At 66.0% G+C, this 15,077-nt stretch overlaps 1 protein-coding gene across 6 annotated transcripts in view; it reads right to left on the reverse strand.

Annotated features, from left to right (window-relative positions):
• Positions 1-15,077, reverse strand: part of KDM4B (lysine demethylase 4B) — a 103,496-nt gene that overhangs the window by 63,112 nt on the left and 25,307 nt on the right. For all 6 annotated transcript variants that reach the window (XM_046685152.1, XM_046685151.1, XM_046685150.1 and 3 more), the window contains 3 exons: positions 9,866-10,041; positions 9,013-9,127; positions 4,489-4,682 (listed from right to left, as the gene is read on the reverse strand). In XM_046685152.1, coding sequence (XP_046541108.1) covers positions 4,489-4,682; positions 9,013-9,127; positions 9,866-10,041 — 485 coding nt within the window. The remainder of the gene's footprint in view (positions 1-4,488; positions 4,683-9,012; positions 9,128-9,865; positions 10,042-15,077) is intronic.

Genomic DNA, 15,077 nt, shown 5'->3' on the forward strand with positions numbered 1-15,077 from the left:
CCCTGCCCCCGAGGCCCCGGCACACAGGACACAGGACAAGCCACCACACGTTCCCTGCCCCCGAGGCAGCCTGGCACACAGGCACACAGGACAAGCCACCAGGTGCCTCCCCATGCGGGCAGCACCGCACGGCAGCAGGCAGGGGACGGGCCCCTCTCGAGGCCACCATGTGTGCCAGGAGCCCCCGCAGGGGATGCGCAGCACAACCCGGGGCCCCAGACGTGGCCCAGGGGGATGGCATGGACCAGGATAAGGGGCCCTCCCATCCAAACTCGCCTGTCCTGTGGACCCAGGGGAGCAGCTGCGAGGGCGTGCGGAAGGCGTCCATGTGGTGGCACCGGTGGAAACGGAGCATTTAGCGCTACATCTGAGAACCCGCGAAACAACGCCAGGCGAGTGCATCACACGTTGGTTACACATCCTGATAACGAGCTGCCCACTGGCCCACGAGCTAACGAGGCCTAGGACCCACAGGGGCTGGAGCCAGGGGCCAATGGGCAAAGAGCGGCCCAGGACAGGCTGTGGGGACGTCTTCTCTGGATGAACTGCCACCACCCGCAGGCTCCAGGAGGGCCTTGCCCGGGGGAGGCGTCTGGCCTGGGACAGCAGGGTCGAGGGGACACGGCCCTCTGCGTGCCAAGCCCCCAGGCTGCCCCACACGGGGAGCCGACCCCTCCCCACACCCACGTCCCCTCCCACCCACCCTCGTGCCCTCGCTGACCGACTGGGCCACGAGCAGGCCGGCCAGGGCGCAAGCTGTGAGGGCCAGGTCTCTCAAGCCCCATATCAAGAGAGATTTTGAAGCCCAAAAACGCTTCCGATGTGCTCAGCCTCACTGCCCGAGAGCCCCACGCAAGGCCAGCCTCTCCAAGCCAATTCCACGCTTTCGTCGGCACCAGGCTGCTCACGTCACTTTGACACACGAGTCACACTACCGAGGTGGCAGCAGACCAGACGGCTTCACGAGACACTAGAAATCTCAGCCTGTTGACACTTAAAATAGAGCCACTGAAACACTCAGAGGTGGCTGCGATCAAGCCACTGCCGATGCAAGAGGAGCAGCGTGATCAGAGGCACAGCCACGGGAGCGCGATCTGCCGGGGGGGGGGGGGGGGGGGGCGCCTCCTGCCCTGGTGCACCTCGCCCACACCCCCACACCCCCCAACCCCCCGCTGGCATCCCTGTGGCCCCAGGAGGGAGCACAGCCTAGAGGACCAGCTCCCACAGAGGCGGCGCCAGCTGCACACGACATCAGCCCCAGCGCACAAGCTGGAACCCAGGCCTCTGCCGGGGCCCTGCCCTCACGGGCGACACGCACACCAGCAGCAGACGCGGGAGTGTGGGCACCCGGTCGAGCATGGCTCTGGAGGACACACATGGGGCACCACGCCCACACCTGGGCCCCACCTGGTCCTGGGAGAGCGGCCGGGGCGCCCGGCATGACCACTGAGAAGCTGGTTCCCACAGCCGCACGCGGGCACACGAAGGCCCCCATGCGCAATCCCACTCCTCAGGACCAGAAACCAGGACCAAGGCCAAGGGGCCTTCCAGAACATTCTTCCAGTGCAAGCCCCGCTAACTGCTTCCCTAGCGCTCTGGGGATCGGGCGGGGGTGGGGGCAGGGATGGCAGGTGGTCCCAGGGGCCATGGGCAGCACAGACGGCAGGGGCAGAGCGCTGGTCCTCGGGGGGCATCGGTCCTGCCGTGTCACCCAGGGCTTCTGCCCCTCATGTTCCCAGGGTCCCCTCTGGACGGCCTCGGGGACCTTCCGTGCGTGTCACCATCCTGGAAGCCAGTCCTGCACCTGCCAACGCTTCTCTGCGGGACGCCTCGCTGGGCCCCCAACGTGGCTCCCTGAGGCCGCGTCCCGGGACCGTGACCGGTGCCTCCCCAGCCTCGCTACCTGCCCACGGGCCGTGCCCTGCCCCAGGCCACCCGCCCTCAGACGGCCATGTCCGAAGGCCCGGCCCACCTGCGGCCAGCACCTGCCCGGACTTGGCAGAGGCCCCTTTCTTCCTTTGCCTTTTTTCTTTTTTAAGGAAAACATGGGTTTTCTCCCCTAAAGATGGTTCTGGCTGGTGTCCCTGAGCAGAACCAGGCTGGAGCGGAGGAGAGGGGGTGGCCCCACCCTCCTGCTGCCTGTCCCAGGCTTGGGGACACACTGCCCTGGGCCCGAGTCTGCACAGGACGAGGAGCCAGAGCCTCCACCGCGGGGAAGGGCGGCAGCGCCATCTAGTGGCTCCCGGGGGACATCCACCTGGAGACCCGGCAGCTGCTCGCCAGGCCACCGCCACACCCCGCAGGGCAGTGTCCTAGCCAGCGAGCCCACAGTGCACACACACTCACACACACACACAGACACGCTCACACTCACATGGACACACAGACACGCTCACACTCACATGGACACACATGGACATGCTCACACATATACACACACATACACACAGGTGTGCTCACACACAAACACACATTCACACACACGCTCACATATACTCACACACACATACAGATACATCTAGTCACTCACACATGCTCACACTTCCACACACACACCCCCACACTCGCACATGGGCCCAGCCAGTGGTCTGCAGTGGCCGCAGGCTGGTCACCCGCGCTCAGCCCACCTGGCCCAGGAGCCCCTCCCCACAAGCCGTGTGGCCAGGCCCCGCTCCTGCCACGGCTGGGGACTGGGGCAGTGTGCGGCCCTCTCCGCTGGGCCAGGACTGGGGCCTCCGTGGAGTCACAGCCTGGCCCTGCCATGCAGAGAGGACGGGAGGGGACCCCTGGGCAGCACTGGGACCACCTACGCTCAGGAGCACCTGTGTGGGCGTGAGACTCAGGCCTCTGTGGAACGGTCACCCCAGCCCCCCATCTCTCCAGCTCCGACCCGAAGATCAAGGCCTCCCAGCCCAGAGGTTTCCAAGAGCGAGGGCCTCACAGAGCCACAGAGACACAGAGACAGGGACCACAACATGCAGGTCGTGGCATCATGAGAGCTCCCAGCAAACGCACAATAGTGCCACTCAGGCTGGGGCCACGGCGGGGAACAGTCCCAGGACACCCACCCTGGTCCCGGGAAGTGTGGACGTGTCACCTCCCGGGGCAGAGGGGATTTGGAAGATGGGTTAAGGCCCCTGAGACGGGGGTGACCCTGGATTCCCGGGGCCCAGGCTCATCCCAGGGTCCTGAGCAGAGGGAGGCGGGAGGGTCAGAGGCCAAGATGGAGATGCTGCGCTGCTGGCCGTGTGGACGGAGGAAGGGGCCCCGAGCCCAGGACGCGGCGCCTCTGGAAGCTGGAGGAGGCGGGACACGCTCCTCCCCTGGGGCCTCCGGGACCCACCCTGCCCTCCCCTGGGTTTTAGCTCAGGGAGGCCATGTCCCACTCTGACCTCCAGGACTCTCGGAGAATAAACGCGTGTCATGCGGAGGCGCTCGGCTCGCGGTCGTGTGTCACAGCAGCTCTGGGGAACTCCTGAAGCCCCCAGTTCATTCCCAGGGCTTCCCCATCCCGCCCAGCCTGTCCGAGCGGCCGCTGCCGGAGAGCCGGGAGGGGCTCCTCTCCGTCCACATCAGCCGGGGGTCAGGGGGGCACACAGCTGAGGGCAGGGAGGGGCCTGGCTCCCCAGCAGGGCCTCCTCTGGCTCCTAGGCCCCCTGAGCCGAGGGCCCCAGGACGTCCCAGTGTCCTACAAGGGGAGGGGTGGCCCTCCCTCCGAGCCTGGGGGCCAGTCTTATGGCTCAGGGGCAGCTCTCAGCTGGACAGCAAGGCCCGGGGCGCCTTGGCCGGGGGCTGCCTGGGTCCCCCGTGCTGTGTCCCCTGCCCCGCCCCCACGTACACAGGAGACGGCGCAGCGGCTGAGCCCGCTTCCCCTCCACCCCTCTGAGCCACGATGGGACCTTCTGCAGCAGGTGGACACCGCAAAGCCCCGCTGGGAAGTCTCTGCTGGAAACCCCGAGAACGGCGGGGGCCTGCACAGAGGCGGCTCCAGGGTCCCCAGCAGAGGCTGGGCGAGCGCAGGGTCTCAGCTCAGATTCCAGGACGCAGGGGGCTCACCTGCAGACTCAGAGTGGGGCCAGACACCGAACCCAGATGCCCAGGGGAGGTGCGGGGGGCCCAGCGCTCCAGGCCACCCACCCCACAGCCCGCGGCCCCCAAGAGCCCCCAGCACAACCGCCTTGCCCCTGACTCGGCCGAGTGGCGCTGCAGGGAGCTCAGCCCCCAGCAGAGGCTCTGGGGGGAAGCACGGCTCCAGGGACCAGGAAGCTCGCTTCTGGGGGCATGTGGGCCCTCAACCCCAAACCTGGTGGGGACACTGAGGCTGCCTTGGAAGCCAGCAGGGCCCGGGCCCGCAGGTCTCAAGCTGCCAGAGGCCCCGACCTTTGCCCTCCCCGCCCACCAGCCAGGCCGCAGGCCCAGCCACGTCCCAGGGAGCCACCAGAAGCACCCCCACTGCCCATCCCCAAGCAGCTGCTCCCAGCCACTCACCAGGACTTGGGCTCTCCGAAGTGCAGGTAGTTGATGCTGTAGAGGTCCATGTCCTCCGTGTGCCAGGCGAACGTGGTCTTCCACATGCCAAAGTACAGGTAGGGCGTGTTGACGCCCTCGATGATGGTGCCGCACTCCCGCTCCACCATGTCCAGGATGGTCCGCAGGTTCCCGATGTTCCACTGAGCCACATCCTGCAGGGCGGCCAGCACGCGGTCAGGGGCGGGCCGTCCCCAGAACACCCCGCCCTGGCCAGCCCCAGACGCTGGCAGGAGAACAGGAAGGCCAAGGCTCATGCCCCCGGGCCCTGGGCCACCATGAGTCCTCTGCAGAGGGCCCCGAGCCCACCCACCCTGAGCCCACGCAGTGTCTGAAGCCCACCACGGGCGCCATGCCCCGCAGATGCCATCCCTGCCACGCCAGGCAGCCAGGCGGGGCGTCCCTGGATCCAGGCTGAGCTGCGTGTGACTCGTCCACAGCGAAGGCCACAGTCTGGTCGTGAATGGTTAACGTGCCTCAAAGTCAATGACACGCCGAGGGGCCCAGCCCAGCACCTTCACACGGAGGACACGGGCATGGCCCGCAGAACCAGGCACGAGCCCAGAGTCCCCACCCACCAGACTCCCCTGTTCCTACTGCCACCAGCAGACAAACCCGTCGGGTCATCAGGCTTGTAAAATACGCCTGAATCGACTGCCCGGCCCTGGAGACCCTCGGGGCCTCCTGAGACACGGGCCGCCAGCAGCGCCCCTCGAGGCCCAGAGCCACCTGCCCGCCTGCTCTGTCCACGTCACGGGCCCTGGACCTGGTGTGTGGCCTGCAGGAGACGAGCCCTGGCGGGGGCCGAGACCCCAAAGTGGGGGCAGCAACCAGACTCTCATCACAGGGCTGAAAAGGCCCAGGTCAGGGGCACCGGAAACAGGCCACCTCCCTAAAGCGGGGTCCGACTCGCCACACCATCCAGCCCACACGTCCACAGTGTGGCTACGGGGGGACGCAGGGCCTCGCTGAGCCGGGCAGTAACTCATCCTGTGACTGGGCAAGGTCTTTCTCCGCTCTGGGCCTCAGTTTCCCCGCCTGAAGGAGCCTCCCGCACCAGGTCAGACACCACGAACACAGGGCCCTGAAGCCCCAAATCCCTTCCAGAACCTCCCGCGGCCATCGCTCATCGATCTCAGCCTCGGCCCACCGAGCCTGCACTTGGCCGCGGGGCCCTTCACGGGCCCTCACCACGGCCGGCTGCAGGTGGCACACGGGGGCAAACCCAGAGGCCCTGCCTGGACTAGGTGGCAATTTTTGAATTTTTATTTAAAAACAATAACGTGGGGCCCTCATGAGAATGAGAAGACGAGCCACAAACTAGGAGAAAACCTTTACAAGAGACACATCTGATAAAGGACTGGTGCCCAAAATATAGAAAGAACGCTTGAAAATCAACAATAAGAAAGCAAACAACACTTTTAAAAAATGGGCCAAAGATCTGAACAGACGTGTCACCGAGGATGTCAGTAGACGGCAGCTGAGCACATGAAAAGATGCTCCACATCGTGTCACCAGGAAAATGTGTATCAAAGGCACCAGGAGGGACCACTTCACACTCGCCAGGACCGCCGGAAGCAAAAGGCAGAAAATGACAAGCACTGGGGAGGAGTGGCACCACCGGAATGTCACACACGCTAGTGAGAACGTACAGGGTGCAGCGGCCTTGGAAAGAAGCAAGCCAGCAGGTCCGCAAAGCGTTACACGTGGAATTGCCACGCGACCCACAACTCAGCTCGTTGGTCTAGGCGTCTGCACGAGAGAAATGAACACATGTGTCCACAGCAGCGTGATTCACAATGGCCAGAAGTGGAAACCGCCCAGTGGCTACCAGCTAGGGGAGAGTCCACACACGTGTCCCCCACACGCTGGGACACAATGCGGCCGTGAAGAGGAGCGAGGCCCCGACACAGCCGCATGTGGACGGACCAGCATACACGACACTCAGGGAGAGAAGCAGACACAGAAGGACACACAGCGTGTGACCCCATGGACAGGAAACGTCCAGAGCAGGCCGATCCACAGACAGAGAGTGGGCTTGTGAGGGCCAGGGGCTGGGGAGGGGGTGGGGGTGACAGCTAACGGGTCCCCAGTGGTTTTTTGGAGTGACGGAAATGTAAAATTGACAGTGGTGACAGCCCACAACTCCGTGAATACACTAAAAACTGGTGAATTATACGCCTGAAATGAGGGGAACTGTGTGGTGTCTGAATTATATCTCAATAAGGCTTTAAAAACCAAAAGGGAGACAGTAACTCAGGTGCTCAACAAACAACCCACCCAGCATTAGCTTCCTACAGCTCTATGAGCACGATGGCGGATCACGCAACCAACGGGCGTCTGACTTCACGCGCATCTTCCACGCGAGCACGTGACCTTCGGCTCTGCCGCCCGTCACTGCTGGGCTCCAAGCCCTTCCCAGGAGCCATGACTCATCGACCGGGCGGCAGGGCTGTGGGCCGGGACCCGGCTGGCGGGAGGCCCGGCTGCCACTGACCCGCGAGACCGAGAGCTGCGTCCAAAGTGTGCCCAAGGCAGGAGGGGAGCGAGCAGGGGCTCAGGGCGCACAAGCTGGGGCCAACGCCAGCTCCAGATGGGACCCGGAGAGCACGGCGAGGACAAGGTTCCCAGCCACTGAGCCTCAGTCCCCACCTGAAGGGGAAGAGCCTGGACACTGGAAGGACCGAGCGCCACAAACACAAAGGGTGGGGTTCAAAGTGTGGCTCCTGCCCGGGAGTGCAAGGCCGCAGCTGCAGGGGCCCCAGGAAGACGGCTCTCGCCGTGTCCTCAAGGCCCGATGCCACACGTGGGATGCCCACCACTGTCCTGCCCCACGGCTCCCAGAACGACACCAGAGGGGTCGAAGGTCCGGACCTGACCCTGACCCTCGGCTGCCAGGGGACCGCTGCCCTGGTCGCGACCTGACACGGGAGATGGGAGACTGGCCCCTCGCAGAGAGCAGAGAAGCGGGGAGCAGCGGCAGCATCAGGACCATCAGCTGCCACCAAGGAGGCCCAGGGGACACAGCCCACGGGCCCAGTCACCCAGCCTCGGGACCTCGGGTGAGCTGGCTCGTGGTGCCAACACACATGTCCACAACCAAGGCTGCCGACAACCAGGGCGACAGCTCCTGGTCTGCAGGGATAGGCGAGACCCGGATGGGGAGCCGGGGCTGAGGGCGCGGGGACACAGCGGGTGCCCACAGAGGCCTCTGGACCTTTGCCCCAGGGGACGGGGCCTCAGCAAGTGTGCTGACGCTCTGGGGTCGAGGTCAAGTAGACAAGCTCAGGGTCGCAGGGAGAAGCCAGGTCTCCCGCGGTCGCTGAGGACTGCCGCATGCCTGCTGTGCCCTGCTTTCTCGATGGGTAGACTGAGGCCCAGAAAGGAGAAAGCAGGGCCAGGAGCAGGCTGGGCTCCTGAGCTCCTGGGGCGAGGGTGTCCCCCTCGGTTGCTGGGGGCAAGCTTGCTTCGAGCCGGCCTGCTCTTCCAGGTGACAAACGCCCCCACAAAGCTGGGCGACTGGGATGCCGGACGGCGAGGCCTGCAGGGCCCCCGCGGCAGCCACGTTTTCCCAACACACTTGGGGAGCACAAGCCACCGCTGCTTCTCGCGGCTCCCCTCCCAGGCGCCCAGAGGCCCCGACCCTTCACACGAGGGGCTTCGTTCCCAGGGCCCAGCAGCTCTGCCAGGAGCACGGCTGAGTGGACCAAGGGGGTGTTCCGGCATGAGGTGACCTTAGGAGGGGCTATGGGGGAGGGGAGGGGCCGGATTTCAGGCCAGGGCAGAGCATACCCAGGAGGGAGGGAGGCTGGCAGCTCCGAAGTTCACCCCAGCGGATGCACCCCAGGGTCCTCAGACACCCATAAATATTAATTAACTCCCCCCAAAAAAACCCAGGTCCCACTCAAACCCCCTGCCTGACCCCAGCACCTCTCTGGGGTCCGTGTCCGGGCTCGGCCAGCGTCTGGGTGACGCCCCAGGTGGCCCTGAAGACAGAGGAGCAGAGGCCCTGCCGTCGCCCGGGTGTCCTTGCACGGGGACTAGATGGGTAAACCCCCGGCAGCCTGGCCAGCCGAGAACTCAGGGCCCCCAGGTGTGCAGGAAGATGGGGTGACAGTAACTTGAGAAGAAAAGTCCTCGGAAAACCGAGAACCGAGAGAGGCCCCGGGAGCAGGAGCAAGAGGCCCGGAGCCGCCCTTCCAAGGCCGCGGGCGACGGGGCTGCCGGCTCAGGGAGGGCAGGCGCCAGCCTCGGGCAGGAAGGATGCTGCTCAGAGACCACAGGACCCCCTCTGTTCGCCCTAAGACCTGGTGCACGGCTGTCACCAGAGCCCAGACAGCACGCCCGGCCGGGCTGTGGGCGTCACGTCCCTTCCATTTTCAGGAGGAGGTCCCCAGCACCCCTCCCCCTCTGCCCCTCCCCAGGGAACCGCGCCCCCCTCTTCCCCAGCACCTCCCGGCCCGGCCGCCGAGACCCGGTACTCACGTCGTCATACAGAGAGCCGCTGATGTCGGCGCCGTAGATGGGCGAGACGAAGGTGAGGTTCTTCCAGTACTTGCGCTCCAGGTCGTCGAAGTCCTGATGCCGTGGGGTGCAGTACCTGGGCAGGCGGCACGCGGAAGGGACAGCACTCAGGCCACCGCCGGCCCGCAGCCGGAGAGCACGGCGGTGTCCAGTTGGAGAGGGGCATTGACTCTGGGGTGAGCGTGTAAGGATGGGGTCAGGGCCTGGAGACAAGCCACGTGTCCCCTCTAGTCAGCTGCCCGGGCCCCACGCCAGGGACAGCGGGCGCAGGGGGAGGGACGCAGACCCTGACGGTTCTCTGCAAACACCGGGAGCACTGCCGGGCCGGGACAGCTGTGAGAGGCAGATGAGGGACGCAAGGGGCCGTCCTCCAGCAGAGACTGTGGGAGGTGGGGCAGCAAAGCAGGGAGTGAGAGGGGGGCCGTGTGCCCGAGAGCTCACAGGTGCGTGCATGAGCGTGCCCGCGTAGGAAGGCACCCCAGGACCAGGGACAGGGGGAGCCCCGAGGACAGGGGGAGCCCCGAGGGCCGTCCGTGCTGAGGGCAGTGAGAGGGGGACGGCATGGCCCGGGCACATAAGGGTCTGGGTTTCACCCTCTGAGAACTGGGGCCTCCGGGCGCCCCCAGCGCCCACAGACCAGGCAAGATGTGCTTTGTGAGGACTGCGTGCACCCCACTGTCCCCCACTCTCCTGCCCCACGGGGCCCCAGGGGACAGTGTCTTGCAGAGCTGGGGGCCACCAAGGGCCCCACAGGCCTTCGAGGGGTTGGGGGGTTGAGGCTTGGGGGCCCCACACCTGCCCAGGCAGCACGTACTTCTCGCTGTTGGCCAGGCGGCGGTACTCCCCGACGGTCATGGCCTTCTTCTGGATGTTGTACTGCGTGAAGAGGCCCGACTGGCCGGTCACCACCTGCTGGATGGGGGCCGGGATGACCACATCGTCAATGTCGTCGTATGTCTGCCGCGGCTTCCACTCCTTCGGGGGGATGATCTGCGAGACCAAGACGGGGGTCAGGGCGCCTCCAGGCAGCACGGCGCTCAGGGCCAGGTGGGGGTGGGGCAGAATGCGCTGTCCTCTCCTGGGAGCCCAGGGCCAGGCCCGGGCGCCACCTGCGGGGCAGAGTGGTGCCTCTGGCCCTCCACCCCTGCTCTGGTTCCATCCACCCCTGCACCATCACAGAGCGAGCGACCGCGTGGGGTGGGCGTACGCAACACTGCCCGGGGCTGGGACACCCGCCCTGGAACGCTGGCCTTGTCGCAGGGCTCGATTGCGGTGCCCTCTGGTGTGGATGACAGTGCTATGGCCCAGCTCAGGCCCACGCGGACAGGGCCAGGAGCAGAGCCGAGAAGGGACAGGCGACGCTCATTCCAGGACCCTCATCTCACTCACGCCTACTGGGGGCGGGTTGCAGCTCCAGGTGCCAGGAGACGGCGGAAAACAATGGTCATGGCCCCAGGCGGGACTCACACTCTGCCGGAGACAGCAGGTGACAGGTTCTGATTACAGGTGAGGGAGGTCACAGGTGTAGGGACTGAGAATAAAAAATGGAGAAGGGCTAAGGGAGACGGCCAGAGCAGGAGGCCTCGGGGAGGGTGACGGCTCTCAGGGGAGGCGCCCTGAGCAGGTCACCTCTGAGCAAAGGCTATGTCACGACACCCCCCTAGCAGGCAGCAGCTCTGCCCCTGCCCACCCTCTCCAGGAGGGGACACTGAGGGCAGGCAGAAAGGGCTTGACGTCCCCCACCCGGGCAGGAGGGGCGCTGGGCCGGGACACCTGTGCCCCAGGCCAGCAGGGAGCACGGCCCTCGCAGAGACATGCTGAGCTGGCTCAGGCTCAGGAGTCCCCTCCCGGCCCCTCCACCCTCCTCGTCTCCTGTCCTTTGGGCAGGGCTGACCTCGGGCCTGGCCGCGGGCCCCCTGGGCACCGGGCACACTTCTGTGCAGGAACCCCCACAGCCAGCATGGGCTGGTCCCTCCCTGTCCTGGGTGGGGGTCTCGAGCCCCAAATGTCCTTCCAGGGTGCCCAGCGGCTGTGGGACAGACAGCCACCCGTTCTCAGGGCATCGGCCACGGACTCGGGGAGGCTGAACCCCGCCCTGCTCAGGCCGAGAGGACCACCGTGCAGATGCCGGAGTTCCGACGGCTTCCAGAGCAGCTGACGCCCACTTACCACCCCCAGGGACCCGCCACCACGTCAGTGGGAGAGAGCGCGCTGCACAACAAACCACTTGTTCTCTGGCCGCCTGTTAACGAGAACAGCGCTGCGCCTGTCAGCACTGCATGGCTCCCCACCGAGTGCACACGCGTGCCCACCGCAACGGCGGAAGCCGCGATTCTCACAATGGCGGGCCTGCCCCAGGGGCCACGGGGCCACGTCTGGGGACGTCTGCGGGTGTCACACTGGGGGAGCTGCTGCATCGAGTGGGTGGGGCCGGGGATGCTGCTCAGCCCCCCACAGCACCCAGGACGGCCCCCCAGAGGTGAGCCGGCGCCCATGTCAGCCATGCCGAGGGGGTCTCCAATCTAGAGTTAAACGGGACAAGCCACCTTCTGATGACGCGCCTGTCCCTTCAAGCCTCTTTCTGGGGGCGTCTCTCCTCCCCCGTCTGTGTCAACTGCAGCTGCAACGTGACAAGGCGCCCAAGATGCTGCGTCTGGTGTGAGGCCACATGACCACAGAGGGCACTGGGAGCAGCCTGCCGGCCGACCACTTGCTTAGGCTTCAAGTAAAAAGCCCGAAGAGTCAGGTGATAAATGAAAACACGCAAAAATGAAAAAACAAACGGCTGTGCGCTGGGATGCGCAACATTCTCTAGGGGAAATTCTGTGAGTAGGGACCGCAAACCCGATCGGCTCAAGGACGGCAGGTGCCGCCACCTCTTCTGGGATGGCCTGTACCCTCCGCAGGACAGCCAGGACGGGGACAGAGCCCGTCTGCCCGGGGTTCGGCCACGGCGGCGCCAGCAGAGGCCCATCCACGGCCCCAGAGGGCGGGGAGAAGAAAAGCCAGCCCACCCAAGTCCCCAATCACAGACGCCGCGCTCACTGGATGGCCGCCAGAGGCCACGGGAGGCCAGGGCAGCCTAGTATGCACACGCGCAACCACACTCAGGCTCTGAAAAGGCCACGTGAGCCCAGGGCCACTTCCGGCTGCTCTGGAACCGGAAGCCTCTGGAGAAGCCCGTGGGTGGCAGCGAGGGACCACGGCCCGCACCCTGACATGTCCCACGACCAGGACCTGCAAGGAGGCTCTGCAGGCGAGAACATCTAAAGGATGCCACCGAAGGACCCAGAGCACCCCGCCCGCCGCCCGCCCGCCTGGCGGCCCCTCCCCCAAAGCTCCTGGGGGCGAGCCTCGGCCAGCTGGGAGGGAGAGCAAGGCCACACACCACGTGAAGGGGGGACGCCGGGTGGGCGGCTCAGGCTCGAGTCTCGCAGCAAAGCTGGGGGAGTCTGTGCACTGGGGGCCGAAGGCATGGGGGACCTGCAGTGGGCAGGAGCGAGGGGCCAGCGTCTGCCCCCAACTGCCTGGTCCCAGCGCCATCCTGAGCGGGGCAGGCCTGGCGGCTGGGAGGAGCCGGCACAGCCTGGCTGCAGGGACCGACTGAGGGGAGCGCCGGAAAGGGCCCAAGGCACCCTGTCCCCCAACGCCACACCCGCCCCTGCCTGTTCCCTCCTGCCCCGGCGCTTCCTGAGCAGCCAGAGGACACCCAGCCCTGCTCCCCAGGGGGCAGGGACCCCTGAGCACACACAGAGTGGTGAGGAACCTGACAGCCCCCGACAGCCGCCGTGTGGGCCCCGCACCCGGGCCGCTCCAGCTCCAGGCCCTGCTCTGGCTGTGCCTGCTGAGCGCCCACCCCCACCCAGCTCCACCAGGGCCTTAAGGGCACCAAGCACAGCTCTGACGAAGGAAGGGAGCCCCCGGCACACGCACACACAAGGGTGGTCAAGGCTGATGAGACCAGGGTCCACAGAGCTCGCTCAGGCCACAGGACCCGGGTTCCCTCTCCCGGAGGCTGGCAGCCCCGAGAGCCGAGGGCCCCGTCCGAGTGGAGTGGGGGTGCCCAGAGCCGGGGCTCATGTGTCCCTGGGTCCATCTGTCCCCACGGAGCAGAGGGAGGCCGCGCAGGGACCACAGGCAGCGGTACACGTGCTGTGAGGCGGGAGCACGAGTGTGAGCATGGGCGTGTGCGCGTGACTGCCGCCCGCAGGCTCTCTCGGCAGCTGTGGGGAGCGCCTCCCCACCCCTCGGTCCCACAGCGGCCCTGCGTCTGTCCCGCTGCCCTGCCCCTCAGCCGGCTTCAGAGAGGACACCCGGCCCAAGGGCGAGCGCCAGCCGAGAGAACGAACACAGTCGAGAAGAGCAAGGAGCCAAGGGCAGAGGGAAGCCCACCCGGAAAACGCCCGTCCACACGGCTTCCCGTCGAGCCATGTCAGCTGGGGAACCGCCCCCCTGGACTCAAAGGCTTGAAGCTCAGAGGAGCCGGGAGAAGGAGCTGGTGAAGGTGGAGACATGGCAGAGAGAACCAGGCCCCAGAAGGCTGGCCCGGAACACAGAGCTGACGGGGCAGACGCGAAGGTGCCCCCGGCAGGGCCATCTGAGACACTGACTTGTACCACCTTCTGGGCAGAAAGGACAACCTGGATGGAGAGGAGGTGGGCACTGCATCCAGGACAAGGGGACGGAGCCCAAGGAGAAGGTAGGCCCGAGCTGCGCTCACAGCCAGGACTCGCAGGCCTCACTCAGTCTCCCCACAACCAGCGAGCCGCCGAAGTGTGGCCTGACCGGACACCAGCCGATGGGCCAGCGGGCAGAGAGGCCCCCACGGACCCTCAGAAGCCGCAGGGCCCCCGGGCTGCCAGGGCCTTCCCAGAGACGCCCAACCTCAGCTGCGCACGTCGGGCTGTTCACAGGGAGGACTGGAGCCAAAATGACAGCGGCGGCCGCGGCTCCCGGCCCAGATGACTCGTCCTGCTGTGTCCGTGTCCTCACGATGCACAGGGGACAAAACTCAAGGGGGGCAAGGAGGACACTGCAGTCCCTCCCTCCGCGTCCCCTGAGGCCAGGGCGGCAATGCAGCCAGGAGGGGAAGGACAGAGAAGCAGGACGAGCCACACCCGCGGGGGCAGGCGGGGCCCCTCTCACTGCCCAGCCCACGGGGCAGACACCGCTGCCAGACCGGCCCGCCACCTGCTGTCGTGCAGCCCGCCAGCGAAGTAAGCGGTTGGGGGAAAATCACAAAGAAGGACATTTCAGGATGACTAAAATTTCTGTGAGATTCATGAACACAATTCCGTGGCGCGAGCGCGCCCTGGTCACAGCTGTCACGGCGGCGGAGCTGAGGGAGGTGACAGAGACAGTCGGGCCTGGGAAGCCAAAGACGTTTCCTGTCCGGTTCCTTGGGGCGAAGGTCTGCAGGGCCCGGGCTAAGGAACAGAGGACTTGCGATCAAGATGAAGTGACAGTCACACAGGAAGCAACCAGAAGAGCCCGGAACAGCCAGACTGTGAATCTTCCGGAAGACAGCTGAGCAACGCCCCACACACGGGGTCAGGGACCCACAGCCCCGCCTTCAGAGCGTAGGCGGCCGTTTATGTTAAAAACGACACAGGGCCCGCTTGTCTGTCCCCACACACGTGTGGACACGTATGTGCAGACCACGCCAGGGAAACAGACAGGAAATTGGCCAGGATGCTCCACAGAGAGGAGCAGGGAGAGGGGGCAGCAGAGGGGGCACTCCGCGTCACTCTGCCCTGCGGGCACCTGAATCTGCGTCACACGCACATCATGGTCTCAAAACGACCACTGTTTATGGGGAGACGCTGACGCTCTCTCCCCCAGGCGGGTGACGCGTCCCCACGCTGCGCTCACTGTCGCCTGTGGGCCCGGCGGGCCAGCTCCTGCAGGGACCGGGCAGGCGAGTCACTGCTGAACTCGGGGCCCAGCGCCTGGCACAGCGGAGACTCCATCACGTCTGTGGATAACGGCGGCTCAATGAACTGACTAGCGGGGGACGCGCAGCCTTC

This window comes from Equus quagga, chromosome 14 (genome assembly GCF_021613505.1).
Source record: "Equus quagga isolate Etosha38 chromosome 14, UCLA_HA_Equagga_1.0, whole genome shotgun sequence".
Lineage (NCBI taxonomy): Eukaryota > Metazoa > Chordata > Mammalia > Perissodactyla > Equidae > Equus > Equus quagga.